At 40.1% G+C, this 11,132-nt stretch overlaps 1 protein-coding gene across 1 annotated transcript; it reads right to left on the bottom strand.

The window, feature by feature from the left end:
- Positions 1-886: 886 nt before the first annotated feature.
- Positions 887-10,686, bottom strand: zgc:162193 (TRPM8 channel-associated factor homolog). The gene is made up of 12 exons (XM_040131770.1): positions 10,593-10,686; positions 9,615-10,280; positions 8,907-9,123; positions 8,165-8,450; positions 7,311-7,612; positions 6,611-6,785; positions 6,362-6,456; positions 4,922-5,132; positions 3,898-4,134; positions 3,070-3,293; positions 2,739-2,852; positions 887-1,549 (listed from the first exon to the last, which is right to left on the bottom strand). The coding sequence occupies exons 2-12, from the start codon at positions 10,259-10,261 to the stop codon at positions 1,301-1,303; spliced, it is 2,757 nt and encodes a 918-aa protein (XP_039987704.1). The 5' UTR covers positions 10,262-10,280; positions 10,593-10,686; the 3' UTR covers positions 887-1,300.
- Between the last annotated feature and the right edge of the window lie 446 nt (positions 10,687-11,132).

The raw sequence follows: 11,132 nt of genomic DNA on the forward strand, positions 1-11,132 counted from the left end.
TTTGGTAATGAAAGTGGATGGCACAATAATGATGCCAAGTGGAGCTGACTGCCTGTTGCCCCACTGAAATTTGATTGGCTATTTGCCAAATACTACTGTCCTCATTTGTTTGTAGTTGGCAGAAGCTAGTCTTTCTTTCAAAGAAGAGAGCAGCTATGCTAACAATGAACGAAGTGGATCATGTTCCCACCAGTCGTGGGATATTGACCAACAACCCAGTTTTGCCCTTCAGGGTGACCCCACTCTTTGCTCAAATGCATCTAATGGCCTAGTAACAAATACAATGTAATTTTAGTTAATGACATCGACTCCCTATTTTATGGTTGCTGGAAAATATTTAAAACCAAAAAGCATTTGTATAATAACAATGGGTCAAATGTGTAATGTGAAATGAGTTGCTCGCAGTGATGAACTCACAGAGGGTGATCACTGGACTACAGTCCCTGCTCAGGTCTGCAGATTGAATTAGTATGAGCATTAGCTCATTGTTTTGATTTTAAAGCCTACAACTTTACATTCTTGAAATCCACAAGTGCATTCATCAATAGACCTGGCTAAACCATAAACAACCTGTATATTTTACATCCCTTTGCAGAATGTTGTAATGTAAACCCTTGGTTGGTTGTAAAAAATATCAATAGGCTTTTACTTTGACTACTGATGTATGCTTTATTTAATTGATACAGAGGCAAACAGGAATGATCATAAAAAATACTTGAATGTTAAAAACACACTAAGGCTAAATAGTAAATCTAAATGATGAATCAGAGAAACACGCCTCCCTTCCATAAAATGTAATTGGATGCCATCCTTACATGTCTTCCCAGTCCTTCCTTTCTCTTCTTCTTTTTTTTTTTTTTTTTTCCATACATTTTTACCATCATCATAGAGAGCTCTTGCTTTAGAGTGATGCAGTCTCATCTAACTTTCAATTTCAGCATCCTAAGAGTCAGGAGAAGAGTCACCAGCACTACGGATGTGAAGAAGTACATTAATAGAATTGTTATGAACTGAATGACTTCATTTTTCTGGACCATTAACTCTTCTTTCAACTTTCTTAGAAGTTCCCCTTCTTTCAGCACTGAACTTTTTTCTTTTCTTCAGTAATCTCATGCTCAACATTAAACAGTAGATTTGTGCCAAATAAATGCATTTTCTTGATTAGGATACAATTTATCAATTATTTTCATTATTATTTGAAATCACTACTACAATAACAAAAATCAACCCAGTTACACATATAGTTAATTACTGATTATCAACTAATACCCATCCCTCTGCACTTTAATCATCAGCAGTCTTAAGTACAGTCGTACTGGACCATGGGGTGGTCCTTCCAGGGAGGCAGGCTGGAGAGTTTCTCTTCAGTGGCTGTTTCAATGGGCCAGCCCCAGGACTTGAAGAATCCACACAGGTTCATCCCCACAGTCTGGGAGAACTTCTCAGCATACAGGTTCATCTTTTTCATGTTGTCTCCGGGAAAGTTGCTCATCTCATGGTAGGCAGCAAACACCTTCTTAAAGGCATCCCAGCCAAACTTTTCCTGGAGCTACGTGGAAGGAGAAAAAGGTAGAGGGAAATGTGAGTAGACGGAATGGGTACAGGGTGGATGAACAAAAGTTTATGAGAGTTAACACTCTGTGCAGTTGTGTGACTGCAGCGTTTGTCATGGGAGGGTTTGAAATACTGTCCATTGAGATTATAGCAATATTTACATTACATTTGGGTTTTTATTTGTCTTTTGTGGCACCTTCATATTGTTAAGTGCCAAGTTGGATATATTAGAGCTTTCAAAAAAGTTCCACCCATTCTTCCATTTCACATATTTGTGTTAAGACCACAGCTCTTCAGTCATCTGCACCTGCACCATACATGGTACCATGGCTGCAGACAAGTAGGTACTGAACCTCATCCCTACCACTTCTCACTTTGCTGCAAACTAACCCTATGTGCAAACTGCTGTTTTGAGTATACCATACAGTCTACCATAGGCATCTGTTTCCCTAATCTGTCATCAACACGCTAAAGCCTTTGCCTTTGCCTGCTACACAACTGTCAATGGCACAGGCTGCCAAAGTAAAGCAAGTGACAAATGTTCGGCCAAACTTTACATTGTTTGCCCTAAAGAAGCAAAATTGTCCCTCAAAGTGTCATCCGAAAAGTATTCATTCATAAATATATATATATATATATAAATAATAAATACATTGAATCATTTATGCTCAATGTAGTCCTTTGCGTGAGGCTGCACTCACCAAAAGTGACGTCTTGGCCTCTCTTGCGTCAAGTACAAAAGCTCTGTTGTTGTGCACCACCCAATTCTTGAGTCTAGGTGCTCACTGCATGCAGTGCTTTTCATTTACAAGATGAATATGTTTATAATAGATCATATCAGAGCATGCGTCCATGTTTTGTCTATGACACTTTTCTGGTGAACCTTTTTGACTTCTTGCCTTTTCACAGAATGTTGTGTTTGTATGCCCCCTAGCATTTTCTGAGAATACTGCAAAGGAGAATCCACTGAGCATAAAAGCTCCTATCCACACTCATAGCTCTCCGGAGGCCTGTACTAAAGGGTCTTGGGTGAGCATAAACAACTCTTTCTAGTAGCGGAGCTATAGACTTTCAATCTTCCATGTAATATTTTGCCTGTGTATTCTTACACTTCTATTTAAATGTGTGACCCAAGCATATTTTCTCTGCAGACTTTAATATAATATAGAGTAATTCTCTCTTACCTGCATATATGTCTCCAGGGCCACCCACATTGACCAGTTGCTGAGTTTCTTGCCCCCCTTAGCATACTCCTCTGTTCGTTTCTTTCGACTTTCTAAAGTCATAGCTGGGTGAGCCTGCATTGAAGACATTACAATAATCATAGTGTATGTATATATATATATATATATCTGTTAACCAAGTGGAAAAGAGAAACAATGTGATGACAGGGAAAATGTAAATACTTTGTTGTTTATCGATATGATAATTTGTCGCAATGTGTTATTAAACACTTGGAGACCCAACTTTTCTGATCCTTGATCTTTTGTCAAAAATAAAATTGATTTACTCCACCTTTGTCCTGTTGATCCCAAGCACCTCTTCATGCACATACACAGACCACAGGTTACATGTGGCCTCCGTGGTGTGTGATGGGAACTCCCAGCAGCGTCTCTGCTGGTTGTGTCCCAGTTCATGAATGTGTCCCCACATTCCTTTGGCCCTGATATCATCTGGTTTAACCATATGAGCTCCTGCAGACGTGTATATCATGATAGGATAGCCTGCATGCATCCAACCTGGAGGGATATAAATTAGTGACACCAATAGTGTTACGGCAATGTATCTGTACATTTCCATAGTTATGGCGATGCAGATACCTCCCAAACATGGTTGCTGGAGTGGTAGAGAACATTGTGGTACAGTCAAATAAATGTGGTTCATTTAGACAGATACAGCATTTTTGAGTTGGTTAGCTGTGATGAGCTCACCGCAGTGCAAACATGCCTTAAATTAAAAATTCACTAAGAATATTTTTTAACAGTTGCTTATACTATGTAGAGCTTCACAGATTACATCAATCAAAAACTGCAAAAGAATGTCATCATGTCATCAATCCTGGCTTCCGGACTACTATATTATACTGTATCTATATAACAAAAAAACGATCAAATTTATCATGCTTAATGATGGTTCAAGCTGTATTAAGTCATGACCCTTTAGCCAGAAACTTGTTGCACTCTGTCAACAACTGAAGATCTTAGAATTGCAAAGCAAGATCAGAGACTAAGACTGAAAATCAATCAAACCTTTTTTCTTAAAATTTCTAATTTTACATTGGACATTTTTAAAGGTTTGAATAATGCCAACACCATTCTTCTTTTTAGAGGGAAACACATTTACCATGTGAAATCTGCACATCTGCTACAATGCGTTCTTTGCGGGGAAATTTGGGTGGTATGACAGCCAGATCTGCGACAGCTTTCATGATGTCATTCCAAAGGTCTGCCACCAAGTCAGGACGCTCCATGTCCCGAACAAAATCTGATGGTACAGTGAGGATGATGTTGTCAAACTCCAATTCTGCCCAGGGTGAGGGAGCAGTGCGCAGCAAGGACCAGTCAGCTGAGGTTGTCTCACCTGAAGTGAAACAAAGGGTGGGTGTTGGGGTCAAATCAAAACAGAGCTGTGAATTATTGCAATTATTTGTCAAAAGGCCCATTTTAGGCTCAGTACGGGTAAAACATTAAGTCTTGATGCTAAAAACTACACGTTTCAAAGAAAACTGTGTCTTTTTATCAAGTGGGTTTCATGGATACAAAGTGCTTACAAATGTAATTACAATACTAGGCTTATAGAAGGATGATGGCCCCAGACTCCTAGGGCACCAGTAGTCTCAGCTTTACTGCATATTATTTGGGCTTTGTTAACTTAGGTATTGCAAATATACATATAACATAATAGTCACAAATATAGAAACAATGTACCAGTAATATTTACTTATTATATACTTTTCATGTCTCTGTGAGCCTGTCTGCCTAGGTATCCACCCAATTTTGTCAGCCAAGAGAACTGAGTTTGAATCTAAGGTCCATGTTCATGCCTGTTTTGGAGTACTGGCTCTGTCTTGTGGAGGGGCTCCTGTAGTTTTATGAACTTAATTATTTTAGTTTAACTAGGGGTGTAATGCAAAGCTGCTGTATCTGTATCTGTATTTGTTTATGTCGAGAAAAAAAGTCAATACGAGTACAAACCACAAATTTTGCCTGAGGGCCCCCAACATCTAACCATCATATAGCTGTGCAGTGAAACTAGACCAGACACATAGTTAGCAAGCAGCAAACAGTTTCAGTTTCATGACCAACTGCTGCACATGATGTGCATTACATTCATTTGTTGAGCATGAGCAGACAGTCACCGTACTCACCGGACTTGTAATAAGGAGCAGTAGCAGCTGTCTGCACTATAACCTCTGCCCCCTCCACCTTTGAGTCAGGTGGAGCCACCAGGTAGATGAGTCCCCCCCACAGGTTCCACACCTGCATCTTTTCTTTGGTAATAGGAAATTTCTCATAAACACGTGGTGCTCTCTTCAACTCTTCAGCTCTCAAGTAGTCTGTTTGACAGCCTATCTGGATCTGAGAAAGACATGGAACTTATGTTATTATTACGGCTGAAAAAAGTCTTTGTGACCATAAATAAGTAATAAAATGACTGTGCAATGTGAAAGGGTTGATTTTTGTTTGTGAGGCTCTGTGCTTCAGTGCATTCAATTTGAAATCAAACAATTGAAACTACATTAAAGTACCAAGTCTCAGCTTTTAATTGGAGTACTATGTGTGAGATATAAAGGGCTCAAAAGGGTTAGTTGGACACTAGGCTCAAAAGTAGTTGCTTTGCCAAAATCGACAGCTGGGTACACTCTAAAAAAGCACGTGCACACAGGAAAACTAGACATGGTGAAGAAAAACCCCTTTATGTATGCACAGCAAGTCAAGAACGCTTTCCACGATATTGGTGGACATGTTTCCTTGTCAATGATCAAGAGAAGATGTCATGACCATAACCTCAGAGGATTCACCACAAAATGCACACCCCTGGAAAACCTCAAAAACAGACAGGCTAGGTTGCTGTTCACAAAAAAAATTGAAACTAGTAGAGTTCTGGATCAAAGATCTATGGACTGATGAAACAAAAATCATTTTCTATCAAAATGTCAAACATGGTGGTGGTTCTGTTACGGCTGCCAATTAAACTGGCACACTAGCATTTATTGATGATTTCACTGCTGATGGAAGCAACGGGATGAATGCAGAGGTATACAAGAGCATTCAGTGTGCTCAGATTAAGCCTAATGCATCAAAACTCACTGGATGATATTTCATCTTTTTGCAGGAGAACATTCCTAAATGTACGTGCAAAGCAACCAAAGACCTTTTTCGGTGAAGAGGTGGAATATCCTTGACTGGCCCAGTCAATCATGTTATCTCAGTCCAACTGAGCTGCATTCCACTTGCTGAAGACCAGGCTAAGGGCAGATAGAAAGGACTATATCTCCCACACAGTTCTTTATCTATTGGTGTAAACCTACTCAAATTAAAGCTGAGACTCTTAAGTTTAATGTAGAATCCATTGTTATATTTCAAATTGAGTGTGCTGAAGCTCAGAGCCTGAAGAACAAGACATGCACAACTGTATACTGTATATTACTGGGATATGTTTGCTAATTATAAATACATGTTCTCCATTTATCTCAAAGACAGGCAGGTCTTTGAGATAAATTTGTGATTTTGGACTACACAGACGAAATGGACTTGATTTGTCTTGGTGGTCTAAATTAGCAGAATGAAAACACATGGAACCATACCATCCATCTCTTGTTGACCATCTCTGCTGGCATGATCATCTCGGTCTTCATACCAGGAGGGAGGTACAGACCTGTACTAATCCACTTCGTCTCTTCTGAAACACACACAGAACAGCAAACATTACTCAGAGGTGTATGTAAAACAGGATCTTCATGTTAATGCAGTGTAATATCACACATACTACTGCAACATATTTAATTGTACAAATTACAGGCCTGCATGTTTCTCTCACAACAACAAGGTCTGACCTGCTGCGTCAGCATTGATCCTTATCGTTTGGATATGGACCAAAGGCACCTCGGGATTGTGCTTGATGAGGTAGGGCAGGAGGGCATCAGGATCAGGGGAAACTCTGTATAACTCTGACCCCACATTGAGGAGTAGGCGGTCTTTGGGATTCTTCACAGGGTTCTGCTCACTCGCCTTGAAATAAAGTGAACATGAATTATTATAAAACACATCCCTGTAACACGACCTGATTGGTTGATAGTTTTCCAGTGGCTGCACATTGGCAACAATATAAATATATTGTTTGTTTTGCTTTGCTTTGTTTTTACATTGTTTTTGTTATTACCAAAGAGCATAGGTTATATATGAAAAAGTTTTTGTTTCAGGGCTATTGTACTGGATTTTATTATATTTTAAAGATATTTCGGTTATTATGAGGTGAACATTTCATATATTTTCAAAGCCTGAAAGCCATACACATTTCAGCAGCAGAGAAACTAATCTCTGACTCACTGGTGCTGCTCACCAGCACATTCAATGTCTGCAAACATATGTACATTATACTATGGTAATATGTTACTACTGTTTTGCAATTATTAATATTATACAGTATTTACTACATGGTTGACTTACTGTAAATAACAGGTTTACCCTACAAGGGCCTAAATTCATGAAACTTCTTTGATTAAATCATAGATCATCAAATCATTCACTGCCAACCTGTGGCATGCCCGACTTCTTGAATATGTCAGTGAGGATGGACAATATCTGTGTGTAGGCGAAGCTGTCATAAGCCTTCATGTTCAAGAAGCTGGCACACTCCATGTCCAGTTTTTTAAGGTGTTCCTTTTCATGCAGGGTAAGTTCTTTGCCCTGGGTAATATGACCAGCAAACCGACGCAGAAGATAGCGGAAGTGGAGGGTGTCTTTCACGGCCTCGCGAGGCACGGGGACCTTGTAGGAACCTGCACTAATTGTTGTCTCCAACAGGCTCAAGCCCATTTTGTTCAGGATCTTGTTTCCTGAAACACAGTTCAACAAATCTCGTTTTATATAATGATCTGCATTCTACCAATTAAAAAAACAGCTTTGCCCAAAAAGAGCTGCAATATAACAACAGTGTAGCAACAACAAATATTCTATAGCCAACTGGGTGATCAACACTAGGTAATAATTTTCTAACCAATTCAACATCTGTGAATCAAATTCCTGAAAGTGATTATCATTTAAAAGCATTTTTTTTCTTTTACAAATATGTTGATTATGAAATACCACATAATCAAGTCAGATATGGAGTGGTCTAGATTCAGATCCATTTTGATCAACTAGAATATTAGACATATTAAGACACAGGTACAGTTCGGGTCTCAGTTACCCAGAATCTTGTACTTGAAATGATTAGCACTGTGGAAGTCATTATGTGGGGCTCTGCTTGTGCCAGATAAGTGTCCAGTTTGACATCACACCCAATATTTTCACAATGCATACATTATCTTATATTATAATCCTGATGTACTTGCCATTGGGTTGAAATGGGAACCATAGAAATAAAATCTTGCGCTGCATCATCATACCTGAGAAATCTGTCATTGGGTTTTGCCCACCATATGTCTGTGCCCAGTACCAGGCATGCCCACCAATCAGCAGGCCTCCTCCCGCTGCTACAAAGTCTTGGATTTCCTCCACATGGTCACCGCTGTATGCTGTACACACAAATACACTCAGGTCTTCCCTGAACTTTGTCTTCTCACACTTTAACCCTGACTTGTGGACGGCGTTGAGTCCTGGCACACAACCAACGACCCCCTTCCGGCCTTGATCCAACCAGTGGATGGCGTTGTTCCAGAGTGGAGCCATTGTCTGTAATGAAAGAAGTTATTTCAAAACAGAGACAGTAGTTAATCATGTAAAATGGTTTGGCAGATCAATATGTACCATTATTTAGCACGCTGCAGTTAAGCAACTATTAGAGGCCTTAAGTTAATACTTAGCAAAAGAAATGTGAAATCAGTTATATTTCGATCTACTTCAGGTCATCCTATGACATTACATACTGTATTTCATATCAGCAATATACAAACCACAGGAGCAAATATTCATTATGGGCTCAGTTTAACTTATGAAGACAGACTTCTCTTCATTTAGAGAAATTCTGTGTCCATTTATTAATTCAGACTGCACCTCTTTTTTCAGAAGTCCCTCATGTGTATTAATCATCATCTCATACCTAGACTATATGACCTAATTCTCATTATGTGCTCAAATTAACTTGTGAAGGCAGAAATTCTAAGACCAATCATTAATGTAGATCTCTACCTCGCGTCCAAGAAGTCCTTCATGAGTCACCACAATGACCCGTCCCTGCCCATAGTAGGTTCCTGCAAGGAACACCCGTCCATCTTCTGTGGTCCCAATGGGAAAGGCTAGCGGGCCGTGGACCAGAGCTTCAGAAGCCAATAAATTACCCTGGAGGTCAAACTCTGAAACCCCCTGGAGTAAGAACTCCAAGTCATCCTCAAAATCCTTACGGACTCTGTAAGGGCAAGAGGAGGGAGAGAGATACACAAAAGGAGGTGGGAAAAGAGGTTTCAAACTTAAGGGACATCCATCTTCATGCCCACTAACAGTATTTTTTAAAGTAGCCTTATTGCAGAAATAATTTCCAGTGAGATTATTTAGACTTTTTGCAGTATCTTTGATATCAACAAAATTGTTCTTAGTTCCTAAACCTACTAAGGTTGGGTGCATGGTGAATGAGATGTATTGTATCATGCCCCTCCGCTTGATTATGGGTTGGAAAATTATAAACCACTCACCAGATAGATTCTACATATTGAACATTTCTGGGAGACACTGGAATACATTCAATGACATAACAATGTTGAAGTAAATTGCTTCAGCGAAAAAGTTTAAAAATTTAGCTGTTAATAATAATATAATGAACAGAAGGAGGGTTAGACACGTGGAGCAGTTTTCTGATTGAAAGAAAAGTTACAAATTTGAAATAAAGAAGTATACACTTACTTTAAAGCCAACCAGGAGGATGGGATCTGAGGATACACAGGCAGGCACTCGACCTCACCCTGATGCTCAGAGAAGTAGATCCCTGCCAAACCAGACACCTTATTCCCTTCAAACTGAAGCAGCGTGTTCTTCTTAGGATGCTTTGAAGCCCAGCTCCATGCCTGACCTGCTATTAACACTCCTCCTCCAGCTTTCAGAAATGCCACCAGGTCCTTTGGGTCTGCACCTACACTGTAGGCATCTGTCACATACACACCGACCCCAAGATTGTCACCAAAGGCCTCCACAACATTGGCTTGGAAGCTGGATTTGCTGAGGTTATCAACAACTGCCTTGACGTTCTTGTGGACCCCCACAGACAGGTTGTCAGATCCATCTCCTCTCAGCCAGGTCAGAGCGTTCTCTACTAGAGCAGGGAAGGCGGTGAGGTAGCCCTCATGACCCAGGACCACAATCCTTCCACGGCCATACAGAGAGGCAGCCATCAGGACTTGGCCTCGGCTATTCATGGCTAAAGGAAAGGCATGGTCTCCAGTCAGCACCAGGTTGCTGGGAACACAGGAGCCGCGGAGGTCCAGCTTTTTCAAGCCTCTCATCAGAGAGCTGTAGGCCCCTTCATGGTAGGACTGGATGAGCTGAGTTGACATGGTGAGTACAAGTGATGCTCTGAAGATTGGAGGAGAGAGGATAAGTCTGCTGAGTCAGATGTAAGTTGCGTTAGTGAGTGAGGTTAAATAGTTTTACCTAGATGGAGGTGTGTCCTGTGGGACACACCCTCAGGACACCTGCTTAAAGTGTTTTACACATCTAGAACAATTAACTTAAAACATTACAATGTAGTCTACAACTGTTTCAGAGATGAAAGGAAAATCAGCAGTTCTCCAACTGTTGCCTTCAAAGTACAAGAGTCTCCAGGTTTTCATTTAATCCAAACACTACAGAAATGCAGTGATTGGAAATGCAAAATTTACCTTTTACCTGAAAGTTAATTTGGTCTTCTGGATATGTAGTTCGATCGAGGCACAGCAGTTTTCCAAACAGAACTATCTGATGGGACGAAAGAGAGAAACTTTAGGAGAGAGCTGAACGGGAGGAACTATTTATAAGACAAGTTAGAGAATAAGAGGATGGACTTAAGTAAGCACAACCTACTGACAGTGAAAAAGGTTTGACCACAGGATTGTGACTGCCACCCCTCATATTTCTTCACACTAATTCTTTACTTGTTCTTTCCGGGCATGCTGTTGGGTGGCAGGGGTTTATCAGTAACAAAGGAGGTGATGAATCATGGCTTTTAATTTGTTTTTAAATCTGTAGCTTACCTGTTCTCTCAAGGGGACACTATTTCAGGTGCCGGAAAAATGCAAAGAAATCCTCTTTTGCTGACACCTCATGCCATGCAATTCTTAGGTGTGAGAATACAGAATAAAAAGAAACATACTAAAACCTAGTGATGACACCACAGTTTGAGTTTCAGATATCTACTGCTAGACAAGTATATTTATACATAATAATGTA

The sequence above is a fragment of the Xiphias gladius genome, chromosome 7, assembly GCF_016859285.1.
Source record: "Xiphias gladius isolate SHS-SW01 ecotype Sanya breed wild chromosome 7, ASM1685928v1, whole genome shotgun sequence".
Taxonomy (NCBI): Eukaryota; Metazoa; Chordata; class Actinopteri; order Istiophoriformes; family Xiphiidae; genus Xiphias; species Xiphias gladius.

Coding starts and splice junctions, on each gene's coding strand:
- zgc:162193 (XM_040131770.1), bottom strand. CDS start 10,261: ATGTCAACTCAGCTCATCCAGTCCTACCATGAAGGGGCCTACAGCTCT. Junction 7,613..8,164: donor CCCAATGACAGATTTCTCAG/GTATGATGATGC, acceptor ACTGTGTTTCAG/GAAACAAGATCCTGAACAAA. Junction 2,853..3,069: donor TTGGGATCAACAGGACAAAG/GTGGAGTAAATC, acceptor TCTTCAATGCAG/GCTCACCCAGCTATGACTTT.